Here is a 15,453-nt window from a genome sequence, read left to right on the forward strand (position 1 = left end):
AGTGCACATTTTTTGGGACATCCTGTAGTATTTTACTCATCCCTGGCGTGGACGTACGTTTAAACGACAATTTATAAACACTCTCTCCCGTTTCGTTTGCTCGTCAAGCGTCTGTTTTTCCCAATCGTACTTTCTTTTACACATTATGTACTTAAAATAAAACTTACAAACAGAATAGATCCATTACGAAGAGCTGTCACGAGCGCTCGAAAGTCGGGCGGAAGCAACGCTTCAGGAACTGAACACGTCGCCGCGCTTTAGATTAGCTTAAATGCTATGCCCCTTTTATTATTTATTGCTTCTTTTTCTGCGACGAGTGTCGCTTCCTCGTGTCTTCATCGCGGCTTGTTATTACTATTAACCATGTTAATTGTCAGCTATGTTAATAGTAATAGTTCATCACTTCTTAGTGCACCAAGTATAATTATTACACAAAACAGTTACACGAAAAATATAAAACCAAAATTAAAAATGAGGGCAACATTCTCATGAGGTTAGTTGCATATTTTTTCCATACCAATGCTATATCTGGGTATTGTTAATAAATATTTAATAACAAATACATAAAATTGTCAACAGTTTCTCTTACAATTAGAGCATTTTTAAAGCAAAACTTTTTGTATATACAACAATATTCTGAGTATTACTGGAATTGAGATATAAACTTTAAATGCATAATCCGTAATAATAGATTAATAATATATCATAAAAATTATAATAAAAATAAAATAAAAATTAGATAATCTAGTTTGTGCGTGCGTAAGTGGATACTTTCCTCATAAATAATATTTTTAGAATGTTATTAACATATATTAAATGTATTAACGATTAATTATATTAGTATAAACCCAATATGGGGGAATAATGAATCGTCTACGAAACTGTTATATATTTTTGTTTGATCCTCAGTTGAATGGATTTAAAAAAATCTTTATTATCATCAATTACGTCAACGATTAACCTTGTTAATAGTAATACTAAGTTAACAATACATAGTTATATACAAGGTGTTCGAAAGTATCGCTGTTATCTTCATCTAGTTCAATATAAAAATACTAAATTATTTATAAGAATTAAATAACTTTGTAAATATTAATTTGTAATCCAGTCTTCTTTAATAGAAATTTTGTCGCGTTATTCTTTAAGTTCCAAGACATTCGAAATATAAAAGTCCCGCGCAAAAAATTAAATTTTCACATTATTTCAAAATTATTAAATCAAGTTCACCAAATTAAAGGAAGGGGCAATGTTAAAATTTAATGAATTATAAAAACAGACGTATAACTAAATTTCTACTAAAGAAATAGTAATTTCCAATTTATTAAAAATATATGGCTGGAAGAAGATGCACGATACCTAAGCCACCCTATATAAAATCGAGCGTACCATGGATCTTAATTAGGAGGAGACCATTGCAACTTGGTAGAAATAACTCGGTGCATTTGCAATTAATGTTTGACATTATTATACGACGGCCGAACGTTACCTAACTCGTACTGGCAATAAATATACTGCATTCACACCCTGTATTTATGTATAAGCATATTTGCGTATGCTAGATATCACCTATTCGTTAAGTTTGTCCTCTTCCTCGGATTACTTATAGATACTTTCCATATGTATAAGAGTAAGTTATATACAATCACGCGATTCAAGTGTATAATTTATTAAATGTGGAAATCGACTTATTGTAACCGATAACGTGCATAGTTATTACATAAACTATATTTATATGTATATAACAAAAAATACGTGTTACAAAGTTTTCTAACTTCAAACAATATATAAAAATATAGCATTTCTATTGTCTTCAATAAAATTATAATTTTTATAGAAAACATAGAAAATAGATAGAATACGCAATAAGATTTCGATAATGAAGTTGTAATTGTTGGTGATGAAAATTCAATAAATTTATGTATTTTGCTATTCCACATTAAATGCATTTTACACTCGAATTCTTCAAACGGGCCTCTTATTATATGTGTATTTTTCGCTCAAAACAGACTTTAATAAAATCTATATTTAATTCGTCAAACAATTTACACGCATAACATAATCGGTAAGTATATGTATCATATACATACATACTTTTCCCTTGCTTTTCTATACAACAATAAATGTGTGTGAATAGGATAGAATAGGATCGTTCAATGACGACATCTTTTTCATCCTAAAATGTTTCACTTCCAACATCTCGTTCTCATGAAGAGCGCGTCAAAAATGGAATATATTCAAATGTTTTCTATTATAACATATTACGTATGAATAAATTAATATGTAAATATTCGAAATATTCAGTAAATTGAAAATTCGCGATAAATATTACATTTTCTACTATATTTTGCAACTTATTAATATCTATAAACAAACTTATTTAAATAATTGTACAGAAATTTAAATACAAGAGCAATTGTTCAAAATATAATTTTGCAATAATAAAAATTGTATAATATTATTTCTTCTCGATAAAGATCTTTTAATTTTGTGTTTAAAATTAATGAGTGTGTATACAATATGAAGTTGTATCTATTTATGCATTAAATTAACAAATGGACTAATATAAAACAACTCTTCTTAAAGATAATAATTTTTTCTAGAACTTTATAACATTTATAAAATCTTCCAGCAATAAACAATATGAAACATTAATGATTTATATTTTGGTTTAAAATAGTTTCCTATCTAAAAGATCGTACAAGTTACTCAAGTAACATCGTATCTAGTAACTCTTAATGAATAATCTAACTCTACAATGAATAAATAAACATGAAATCACTATACAAGACCAAAATCAACGTGCTCCTCGACGTATCCTCACACAACACGTTCGCCGAGAGAATGTTGGAAGTAAAATTCACGAAACAATAAAATGATCTATTTCATCAAGTTGATTTTTAAGACTCGTCGGAATCAGTCATTGCTAATATTACCTTCAGCGTTCTTATTTTTAGCACAACCCTCGCGTCCGCTCCTTTTCCCCATTCCTCTTCGGGAAATCGTTTTGAAGTAAAAACTGCCCTACGCTGAACGTCATCATTCATGCATGCCGAGCCTTCGATTAACGAAATCGGTCTTCTCTGTCTGTCGTTAAATTACTAATTATAATACGAACAGGAGGATCGAACAGTCTCGCGAGCAGTATCCGACTGACCTGAAAAAATCTACAACAAGTGAGAAAAGAAAGAATGTTCTTTGGAAACGTTTGTGATCGATGCTCGATCCTCGTCTCGATCCTGATCTAAGACTTCGCACCGAGGAAGCAAGAGAAGCAACGCTGGATCGTCGATCGGTGTTGCGTCATTGGGATCTCTCCGCGAGAACAAGCTCAACATATTTTTCTGAACGCTACTACTTCGTGGCCGTGTCAATTCGCATTAGAATTAAAGAGAATTTTTCTGAGTTTCGATCGAAATTAGCATCATCCTTCCGTCGAAATACGAAGACATTCTTCCCTCTGGAAGGGCATGATCTACCGATTTCCGGCTTGAGGAATGAGTCCTTTAAGAAAATGTGCTTCATTAGGATTTTAATTTCGATCGCCAATCGATTTTCCACGCGCTCTCCAGATCTCTTCTCAGAGACACTGCAGAAGGATACGAGGGAACTTTATATCCAACGCAATAGATCGGTCCTTTTCGTGACAGCACCACGAAGATTATTTTTGTCTAAACTTGCTCTCTTATCAGTAGCCAAAAGATTCCTTTATAGGATTGAACACACTTTTCCAACTATCCGTTGTCGATTCTTGCAGGTCTTAAGGGGGGAGCCTGCTTTAGAACGTTGAAAATAAGGTATAATTTTACGAATTGTTTTGGAGAAACTATACAGCGGATCATTATAAAACTTTGATGCATTTATTAGTACATGTTTAAAGATAAACAAATTATTTTTTTATTTGAATATATCGCCTGTAGAGGTCGTCCTGGAGGCATTGTAAATTGGTGAGCATTCTCCTGCCTCCAAATTTCATCCAAACTGAAAAATTGAAATATTTTCTCGTTACTTATGAATTCCCATCGTCGATGAACCTTTAATATTCATAAAAACATTAAGTTAAACAATTACTTTTGCATGAAAAAGTTCAACAACTTTGCCTAAAAATCGTACTTTTGTGTTCTAAGCTCCACCATTCTGGCACTTTTCAACTTTTTTCTTCTCTCTTTGGTTCATCGACGATGGGAATTCATAAATAACGAGAAGATATTTCCATTTTTCAGTTTAGACGAAATTTGGAGGCAGGAGAATGCTCACCAATTTGCAATGCCGGCGACGCGGCCGCACTAAGATTTCTCCAGGACGACCTCTACAAGCGATATATTCAAATCAAAAAATAATTTTTTTTATCTTTAAACATGTACTAATAAATGCATAAAAGTTTTATAATGATCCGCTGTATAGTTTCTCCAAAAACAATTCGTAAAATATACCTTATTTTCAGCGTTCTAAAGCAGGCTCCCCCCTTAAGAGATACTTCCCTGAAGACTGTCTACCATACAACGAGCAGTTCAGGGAAGAACCTCACCTCCTGTCTGTTCGGTCTTTCGCTCGTGTACTGATACCCTCGAGACAGATCCATGAAGAGTCTCGCGGCTTTTTCAGTATACAATACAGAGCGCAGAAGAAGTGTCCTCTTCGAGAGTGCTCGATTAGATAGTGCGTGCGCTTCTTGGACAACCGATCGATCCACGAGAATTGCTAACGCTTCTCCCGACCCTCGATCCTTTCCAACGACGAGAAACGAAAGATGACGAAAGATATGAGCGTGTCGGCCATGTCCGGACTTCCATACACCAACCCGGAACACAAAACCCGTGTCCTATCATATACAAGGGCGCTCCCCTTAAACGTACCACTCTTTAATGTCTATCAGTTCTCGTTTCTTGTTGGTTTTGCTGCCGTTGGCGCCATTCTTCAGGGCGCCGTTGAACGGCTGACCGGAGCCCGCGGCGCCCAGCAAGGCCGCGTTCGGGTCCTGGCAGAAGGTTTTCGTCTCGTCCACCTTGTAGCTGGTCTCGGGGCGATTCTTGAACTTGAGGATTATGAGTATGATCAGGACTATCGCTATCAGCGCGGCGGCTATGATGCCGATTATGAGCGCTGCGTTTTCGGCCGCCTCGGAGCTGATCCGTTTATTGTTGTTTTTGGGCGGAGTGGGCATCGGGGGATTTAGTGGCGGCGGTGGCGGCGGTGGCGGCTCCGTCATTTCCGTCGTGGTCGTCTGGGTCGTCACGGTTGCTGGCCGTTGCGTCACGACGCTGCTGTATGAGCACAACGATTAATTAATTATTGTTCGGGACTAATTGCAAATGTATATATAGACTGAAATAAGATATTTTAGTGATACCGTTTCATGTAATGTGAATTTAATTTTTTCATTATGTTGAAAATATTCCTTGTTTTTATACTCAAGTATTTAATTTTTTAAATACAATTAAAACATTTAGTAAATTATTTTCTTCAATTCAAACCTAATTTACTAACAATATATAAAAGAATTAATGAAATGGGAAACAAAAACTCTTCTGTAAGGTATTTTGCACGAGGCAAAAAGTGGTGATTTAATCAAGAGTACTATTATATTGTATAAATTCATTCATTCATTCACTTAATTGGATTTTGTTTAATTAAATTTTGCTTTCATTAACTTTCTAGTTTTTGCTTTTAACCATCTGTATAGATAAAATCTTCTCAAGAGAATTCTTGTATAAATGTAATATGTTGATAACACGTATTAATTAAAGAAGAATAATTTAGATCACAATTCAATGTTTCTCTTGATAGTTCAATGCATGCTTCGGCTCAAATGGAACATTTATTTCTGCTATATCCGTACTAGGTCTCATGCTACTATAGTTACTACAGTGTACAGTGAGCAATGGCGAATAATTATCCGATACGGTATCGCGGTCGATTGCGAACGTCGTGCTGACAGATGCACACACCTGCCATGGCTGGTTTCGAAGTCTGTGGTTGACACATTGTATTGGACGGAGACGGTGATGACGTCGTGAGTCAACGTTGTCGACGACGCCGAGGACGTCTGTGTGCTGCTGTGGCTCGTCGAGTACTCTCGAGGCGTCGTATATGTCACCGAGCTAATGTCTGCGGCAGAACAAGAGAAAAAATTACGTCAGGTGGGAGTCGTTTCACCTCGTCCAACGCGTGACTTGCGCGGAAAAGTTGACCTAGAGGGAGAGAGAGAGAGAGAGAGAGAGGCAGGGGGATGCATGAAAGTAAAAGGGATGAACTGGCTGCGAAACGTGGAGGATGGCAATATTTACGCGTGCGTAGGCCGTCGATATTCACGCGTGCGTAAGCAAGGACATCGCGGACCGAACAATCCTGCGGGTACCAGGAGCGTATGTACATTGTGTGAGGTGTACCCAGAAAATGTAACATTGATATTCTCTGTTCAATTCCGCTGAATAAAAATATAGAGAAGAATTTTGCGGAGAGAGATTTTTAGAAATGCCACATAGTCTTTAAAGCAACTTGCAATTTTTTGAATAAGAGTTAATATTGTGATTTATGTGTATCCCATCATGGTATTTTATAATACTCTTTGTCCAATATAGATTATGCATAATTGGAGCAATTTTTCCGTAAAAAATAAATAAATACATCAGAAATAAATAAAAAAACTGGAATGTAAATAGTTTGTTATGTATGAGTAATCATAAGATATTTTCAATTATTATAATCATAAGATAATTTAAGTATATTATTAAAATATCTTATGATTACTCACGTATAACAAACTAAAGGACGCTAAAAAGAGATGCTAATGCGATTTTTTATTTTCAATTAATTTCCAATAGTCTTTAAACAACTTGAATATGAGCGACATGGTTGAATAATAATTTTGCAAAATATAGAAAAGTATATGATCTATTACACATACAATTTTGATGAAGAAAGAATTATTCTATAGTTACTACTACATTCATTTACGACAAAAAGTTAATTAACAAGTTTCCACTATTCGCTGTCCTATTCTAATGTATTTGTTTTTAGTGTAAAAATCTCAACTTCTACACACTTAAAATAAATAAATATTTTAATTTGAGCATCAAGCACGAGAACAAGATTAAACACATACATATTTAAATACATACATAATTTTGTACTGGGATAAAATTAAGGACACTGTCTTGCTTAATGCCGCGACGAAGCAACAATTGCTACTGGAAGGAGTCTCATTTCTACCAGCAGGGTGATGCTATTTCATTGGACGACGTGGTGGTGCGCACGTCACAGAAAGTCATTGCAAACGAAGAGGAACGCCCACGGTGAAAGTATATCCGTAACAGGGGTTCTTCATTTTTAAAGCTGACAAACCGGAGCAACAAAATCAATGGATGTTTTTAGAAGAACAATTTTCCATAATTCGGCTAACAATAAATGATTTAAATCGGACGCTTTTTGTATTATCTCTTTCGTTCGTTTAACACAGCGGTGGGAGCTGAGATATAAATGAGAATCGGATAACATTGTGTAATAACTTATAAATCTACAAATTGTATGTGAAAAATATCTCTCCTGCGTAGTAATATCTGATGTGCAGTGTTAATTTTTTTCATAATTTTGCAAGTAAATAAATAAAATTTAAAGAGAAATTAGGTTTACTCGAACTTCATCTTGTACGTGCTTAAAGCTCATGTAACATAAACTGTCCATTGCCTTGTGACATGTAAACCAAGGTTGTTTAGAATACAAATGTAGGACGTTTTTTTAAGCGCGCGTGAAAGTAAGCTCTCCATATGTCATCGTACAAAATTGTTTCTACTTTTATATTAAATTTTAGAATACGAGGCTTCACATATCGTATCATATTTCGATCTCGGTAATTTCAAAATGAGCGTTAATAGACAGGCAGGATCACAAACCAGTGGCTGAAGTGACGAAAATCTCTTCTGTTGTTCTGGGATCGCCGGAGCCTTCCTCGCAATCTTCCTCGTCGTCACAAGATGGACGCTCCTGCATATTCTCTTTATGCAGCCTCGGTCTTAGCGTCGTCGGCAATCGCGTAGGTGCCACGTACACTGGTGTGATAATGTCATCTGAAAATGAAAGTGACAGAATTATTGAAATCGCAAATACATATGTATACACATGTACTCATGACAATATACGTGTAATATGTGAAATCTTTATAGTGAAGTGGAAAAATACTTGCATATATTAGCATCTACTGAGCATTTCAATATTTATATCTAGTGTTATATTATAATTTATTGTATCGGTTCTATTAAGTGCAATATATAAAATAAGTTTAAAGATACTTTTCGTAAATATTAATCTGAATTATAAACGCTATTGTTTCTTCCCAGATTAGTTTTTTATTTTCTTTTTATATTTTTCTTTATGACGATATATTTTTTTATCGATTATATGTAAAAAGTATTTTTATTTTTCTATATAGCTAAAAGCGAACGTATAAATTCATACAAACATTAAATTCTAGCTAATTAACTAATTCATTAATTAGCGGATAAATGTAAAAGAAAAACAAGAGAAGAAAGATAATAAAGAAGATAAAGATATTAATTTATAGACCATTGTACAATAATTAATAGTTCCGAATAATTAAACATAATAATTATTATTCAAACTATTAATCAGTCCTTAATATAAAAGATAATATTGTCTTGGCACATAAATTCTTCAAAAACAAGTGCAATAATTGGAAGAAAACTTCTCGATCTTATTTGCATGTATTATAATTGCAAGGTGCTCGGTCATGCGTAATCCTTGAGTCACCTCGATCTGATTAAGGTAATGATATTAATTCAGTTTTTAGTCAGACGGGGAATATTTTTGAGCAGGACCTCAGTGCGCCGCAAGAGGTTCGCTCGACGGAGAAAAGGGGGGCTTTCTCCAGCCGGCGAATCTCTTAAATATGTAAATGAATCGAAGATACAACCGGGCGAGCATGAAGACGAAAAGGTAGCGTGCCAGGCCTTGAATGTGCATGCGCGCGAATATATGACGTTCTCTCTCTTTCTCTCTCTCTTTCTCACGTGATGTTACGAGAGTAGATAACTGTATAAAAAACTTGACGCATGATAATTATATTTTGAAAGGACTTCTATGCGTTATGCCTCCTGCGAGTACTTCATTGCCGTAGAAAATTTGAAACTTATTTTCAAATTGTCTTTTATCTTTGTATTTAACAAAATAAAAATTAAAATGCATATATAAGTTATATAATCGATACGTTGCCAATTTGTTTTTTTATTCTAAATTAAATAAATTTTAAATTCGAGATTTTGAGAAACATATGGGTTGGTAAACAATTATTATCTGTCGGTAAGATCGCTTACTGACGGTCAGTAAGATTGTTATCTCGAGAAAGTTTGATTGATAAAAATATTGCTGGTTCTCCAAAATGTTTAATTTTTTAATTAAATAAATTTTGTTACGTATATTATTATGCAAAAAAATGTGTTGGTAGAGTCGCCATAAGCGACAGTGCCTACCGGTACATATGTTGTCCATCCTTGTCTAGGGGAGTGCTAAACATCTCTCCTTTCATACAACACGCTGAGAGGTCGCTATTTTCGCTCTTATATAGGAACTGGATCGTGCACAAGCACTCTCGAGAAAGCCGTATTTTGCCAATAACTTTTAAACTAACAATTGTTTTGCAAAACTGTGAAGAGCAATTTTGTTGCAAATATCATTGTATATCTATTGGTATCATCCGCAACTACATAAAAAAAATAATGTATTTTTATATACATATATATACATATACATATAGATATATGCATACAAATGTTTGATATTATGAGATATTGAAGTCAATATTATAAATAAATTGTAGAGTATATAATGATATCTGTACTCTGACACATATTGTACTTGCATAGACAAACTTGTTCGGTAAGCACAATCATTTTTTGGCGACTCTTACTGATATATATTTTATCACATAACCATAGATAAAAATCGTCAGCATTCAAATTCTAAATATTTTGTAAACACATTCCAAATATTTTTGAAATGTAAGGAAAAAACTATTATAATTAGTTAAAAAGTAAGTAATACAAATTTTAAGATTTTTAGTTTTCTAAATTAAACAATTCCTAGCAAAGCTCCATTTTGTTCATATAAAAACTTTATGAATAAATTCCTATTAATCAGTGGAAGTATTATAATAACATTCATTTATGTAAAACGTGCTCAGTAATTAAAACAACGATTAACAATTAATAATTATTAACGAGAATAAGACTAGCATACATGATTAAAACATTTCCTCACGAGAGAAACGTACAGATCGGATTACTTACTTTTTCGGAAATGTTACTTACACTTACCGGAACCAGGTTCATAAACTGGAGTGCATTCCTCGTCCTCATCATCGCCTGCGCAACCACTTCCAGCACCGGAAAATATAAGGTCGTCTATGAGACCAGGAGAGCCGGATGCAGGTGTCTATAAATAAATAATTAATACGTTATAGTAATGTTTTATCCTATTTTATTTATTTATGTGTAACGGTGTTTATTATATATTAAGATAAATTTTGTTACATCGTAACGTGTAAAATGAATAGTGTTTGAAAACGATCTGATTCTTTTCCAATATTTATCAATATTTCCAATATCATAAATAATATCATAAAATATATCGAAAAATATTTAACACATTTTATTAATCCGTACTATAAAATATGATATAATATACATATAATACATATAAGTATAAAAAGAAATTTTTCATCTCGATATTTAATTCAAGAAAAATATAAAAATCATAAAAGAATGACAGACTAAAAGTTTTAAGAGATATTTAAAGTATTAAGAAATATATATTTTTGTATATCGTTGAAAGACTTACCTGTTGCATTCTTTGTAGTGGTGCAGTACGATCTACGAGAGTTCCAGCTGGCATAAGCTGTACATCCCCTCTAGTTATAACTCTTCCATCTTTGGCCGCCGCCAATTCCAAGATTCTGGCACCATTAACGACCAATCCAGCTATTACGCCCAAGAATGGTCGTTCGACTCTGCCCTTACTGCGATTCCATCGGCCTCCTATTTGGATAGTGGACTGGCTATTGAACACAGTTAGTTGATGACCTGTTAAGAAACACAGAAATATGAATTTCTTGATACTTATTAATGTTACAAGCTAATACTCATTTTTCATTGGCAACGTAATATTTCGAAATAGTAAAATTGCTTAATATGAATGTTAGTCATTTCAACTTTGTAGCACAGCTTTAATATATTAAATGTGATATCCATCTACAATATGCTATGTTAAATAATCTTGGAAGATGTTTATTTTTGAACTCATTTATGGAGGTATATCCTCATAACGTGGTTAAATGTTAGTTATGAGAGAGTGATAGAAAATTAACACTGTCTCACTCGAGTTTAGAGACCATTATTCCATTCAGTTAAACGAGAGCTCCATTAGTTCTCTTTCCTAAAAAATAATTATTCTTTGATAAGTTAAGGAGGGGCCATTCCCGGTGGTACTGCAAGACCGGGTTGACCCATGGCAGGATCGGAGCAAGCTCCGGCTTCCCACCAACTTTCAAAAAGCAGTTTAATATTCTGAATCCCCGATGGGGATTGTATCAGATATTAAGCTGATAAGAACAGATACTACACTTTTGATCTTAGCTCAAAGAGCCGAGAAGCGATGCCACTCCGACTTTCTGTAGCTCTTATATAGAGTATTCAAGCAACTTTTGTGTACGAGAAGATACGCCGCGTAGCGGCAAACGGAGGAACTACCGCAAGCGATCGATCAAGTATAGCGCCTTGAATTTTCTTTCACATACAGGTATACTTTCAATACATTGTGAGACCAAATTTTGTTTGTATCTCTTAATAGTTGGTGAAAAAAATAGTTTATTACATTCTATAAATATATGTATAGGTATAATATAATTATTAATATAATTAAAACTGATAAAAAAAATTAATATCCAAGTAACCCAGTGACGTCAGACGACGATGACGTCTGTGACGAGATAATGACGCAATTCTGTTTTCTTCTAAATTCTTTTATTGCTACAAAGATTTATTTTGAAAATCAGGATATTAAATGCAATTATTAAGTACTATGCATAAGTTTTAGTCTCTTCTTTGTCACTTTAGAAAAATTGTTTAATAATCGTTTAAAATTTGCATATATTCCATTTACAATTTAAAAAATATTAATATTTAGGTCTTCGATAACATTGTATAACGTAATAATTAAGCTGTATATATTATTATAAAAATAAAACAAGAAGTTTTGATTTTGAAAATATTCTGAAACTTACGCATCATCTAGATAATAAAGTGACGTCATCTGATGCACAAACGTATTGATGTATCTGTCTGTCTGTCTGTCTCTCTCTGCGCACATGTGTAATATATGGTATGTAGTGCGTGTTAAATGTATTTTCCGCTTTTTGTTTTTGACAAGAGTAACGCACGCTTATAAATTTACACTCGCTGCCATGGTCCGTTCACCATTGTAATTTAAAAATGCAGTTGTAGACGCTGTTTATAAAATCCAAAATGTAACAATAATACAACATAATAATGTTGCAACATCCTGAATTAAATCCTTACATGTACCCTGAATTATTTGCTTGAAAAATAACTCGTTTTCCATCGTATTGAATTTTTGAGTCAGAATTTAAAAAGATAAGTTGATGTGTAATAGTTTACTTTTATGTAGTGAATTTCGTGTCATTATCTGGAATGTCATTGACGTCGCATTCCGATCTGAAGAAGTCCAATAAACTGTATCACTTTACTAGGAAAACATGAGTACACCGGGTGTGGTCGCGTTCCCGGTGGTTGACACCAGTGTTGAATAGCGCCAAGCCAAATCTCTAGATACAGATCTTTGCAATTTCTTAGTTCGGAGATTAAAAATGGCAATTACAATGGTAAATCAGAACATTGATACCGTAAATTTCATATTACTTTTAAATAATTTTTCCTTGTTAACCAATGCTTCACAAAATTACTTTTTAAAGTTCTATAAAATTGAATATGTATTATATTGTATTGTACAGCAAATTGTAACAATTCTTTTATTTATACGTAGATAAAAGTTAATACTATTAAATAATATTAACACACTTCTTATATATTTTACTTTATTTTATATTATTAATTATATTATATTTTTATTTATATGCTTTATTTATTTATACGAGGCAATAATTGCTGTATCGTTGCGGCTGGAACTAATCCATCGAATAAAGATCGAAGAGACCAAATTTGAGATGGATTCTCACGGATGCGCTTTGGGAACCGTCCGATTTCACATCGGTTTTACGGTGGGAACAGAGAGTGCTGGGTATGGGAAACATCGATGATTCCCATGGCGATGGTAGCGACGTTTCGCATACGATGTGAACGGCGAATGTAAACGCACCACACGTGCACGTGCACGTACACTTCAGAACAGTCGCTTGACTACTGTACGAGGCAAATACACGCGGAAAAAGTGCAAGTATTTAAACCGCGTCTGAAGAGGATGTTGTCGCAAAACGCTCCTTTTAAAATTCATTGTGTCATTGTCCTTTTGGTCCTGCCAAAAGAAATGGCAAGAAATAGAATTAGTATTAAAGAAAAATGATCGAAGCTAAAAACTAATAGGACAACAGCTTCCTTTTCCTCTTTGCTCTGCTGGTTCGCCCTGCGGCCAGCAAGAGCGATGCGCGAAGAGGCACTGCGGGAATCGGTGTGCTTGACCGGTCGCTGAATCCCGTCTGGTAGGTTTAGAACGACCTTGAGATTCCAAGGCTGTTCCTAGCGCGCGAGCGCAACTTAGGTCAACTACCGCCTCGCCATGTTCGCCTGATTCTTCTAAACACGTAACTTAGAACAATTCTATCCTGCCTGACGATGTGCACCTACTTAATTCACTAGCTAGGCCCATCTGTAATATATCATAGCGGGGAGCAAGTATCACTTCTTTTTTAAATCAGATTTTATTCCTTGTGCATCTGATTGGTCGTATGAACAATTAAAATTCTTAAAAATATCATTATTATTACTTTTAAATAATTTTTCCTTATTAACCAATGCTTCACAAAATTACTTTTTAAAGTTCTATAAAATTGAATATGTATTATATTGTATTGTATAGCAAATTGTAACAATTCTTTTATTTATACGTAGATAAAAGTTAATACTATTAAATAATATTAACACACTTCTTATATATTTTACTTTATTTTATATTATGTTATGCACAAGAAGAAACGCATTGTTCATCTGGACTTGGAGAGAAAACTCTTGCAGAAGAACTTTTTCTGTAGAACATTTTCCTACACGTTTTATTAATTTCTTATTATTAATGATGCATATAAATAACGTAATTATACGAAACAAAAGAAATATAAATAAATAATTATCTCTATGTAACTAGGGGTTCTAAGATAGACTCGAGAGAAGCGAGACGCATTTTGCAGTCTTGACATGCAGCGCCGGTCGCGATGTGCACGTGCGCTTCCTGAGTTTTCTCACGAATTCCTGACATGGGCTCGTTCCTACAGGCTGCTCGCAGCAGCGTGGGACAGATTGTCCCTGGGGCCAGCCAAGCGATCTGGTTCGGTAGTAGGCTTGCAGACGAGTGTAAGAGTTTCGCAGTGATCCAGCTTACGCCGCTCTTATATATTGAATCGAAAGCTGAGTTCGCCCAATTTGTAAATCAGAATTTCAAAACGTAAATTGGTGCGTAACAGTTGACTTTTATTTGCCGTGAATATTCCGTGTCATTATCTGGAATGCAAATTACCGTTCGATACAATCGAACTATCCAATTAGAGGTTTGAGAGGAATAGATCATGATAAGGGTTGAACTTTACGACGGGACATTCAATTCGAGAGGTCGGCGATCTACGACACGGCGGGTTAAACGGCTTAAAATGACCGGTACTGGACGGAGAAAATGAAAGAGAAAGACGACACGGTGGGAGGGAGATAAAGCAGCATCCTGGGACAAGGCTGACTTCTTAAAGCCAATTAAATTGTTCCCAGAGGGAACCGTGGGAGAGTTTCTCTAGAAACGCGAGAACACGAGGTTCAGGATTATCAGGATTTCATCCATACTCGGCTCAGATTTGGATATTCACTTAATCGTGTATTATTGATATTTCTTTTCAAATTATTGTCACATTAAGTTTTTAAGTATTTAAGAGATATATATAGAATATAATTTTTGCATTATTTTATGAAGATATACAAAATATATGAATAATATATATAACAATTGTTATGTAGGAAATTATTTTTGTAACTCTAGAATATTTATAATAATTAAGTTTCTAATTATAAAATATAAAAATAATTAAAAACCATATTTACTTTTATTAATTAATATGTGTTGTATATTTTACATACATTTGTTATTAAAATTGTTACTAAAAAAATGCGATTTCTTTTTCTCACAAAAATCAATCCTGTGCTTAAATATAATAAT

General features: G+C 33.9%; 1 protein-coding gene and 2 non-coding genes across 10 annotated transcripts in view; all 3 read right to left on the bottom strand.

The window, feature by feature from the left end:
• Positions 1-2,483: 2,483 nt before the first annotated feature.
• Positions 2,484-15,453, bottom strand: part of LOC105284454 (neurexin-1) — a 262,747-nt gene continuing 249,777 nt past the window's right edge. For 4 of the 8 annotated variants that reach the window (XM_026975015.1, XM_026975011.1, XM_026975014.1 and 1 more), the window contains 5 exons: positions 10,849-11,090; positions 10,320-10,443; positions 7,890-8,063; positions 5,946-6,105; positions 4,440-5,261 (listed from right to left, as the gene is read on the bottom strand). In XM_026975015.1, the coding sequence (XP_026830816.1) occupies positions 4,844-5,261; positions 5,946-6,105; positions 7,890-8,063; positions 10,320-10,443; positions 10,849-11,090 (1,118 nt within the window). In that variant the 3' untranslated portion in view covers positions 4,440-4,843. Of the gene's footprint in view, positions 3,769-4,439; positions 5,262-5,945; positions 6,106-7,889; positions 8,064-10,319; positions 10,444-10,848; positions 11,091-15,453 lie in introns of those variants that run through there. The other 4 variants (XM_026975013.1, XM_026975017.1, XM_026975018.1 and 1 more) reach the window with 3 other exon arrangements.
• On the bottom strand, positions 9,442-9,545 carry LOC113563456. Its single transcript, XR_003407461.1, has one exon. It is a non-coding gene; the product is annotated as a U6atac minor spliceosomal RNA (small nuclear RNA).
• LOC113563460 lies at positions 11,470-11,663 on the bottom strand. The gene has a single exon (XR_003407465.1). It is a non-coding gene; the product is annotated as a U2 spliceosomal RNA (small nuclear RNA).

Source organism: Ooceraea biroi, chromosome 14 (genome assembly GCF_003672135.1).
Source record: "Ooceraea biroi isolate clonal line C1 chromosome 14, Obir_v5.4, whole genome shotgun sequence".
In the NCBI taxonomy this organism is placed as follows: Eukaryota; Metazoa; Arthropoda; class Insecta; order Hymenoptera; family Formicidae; genus Ooceraea; species Ooceraea biroi.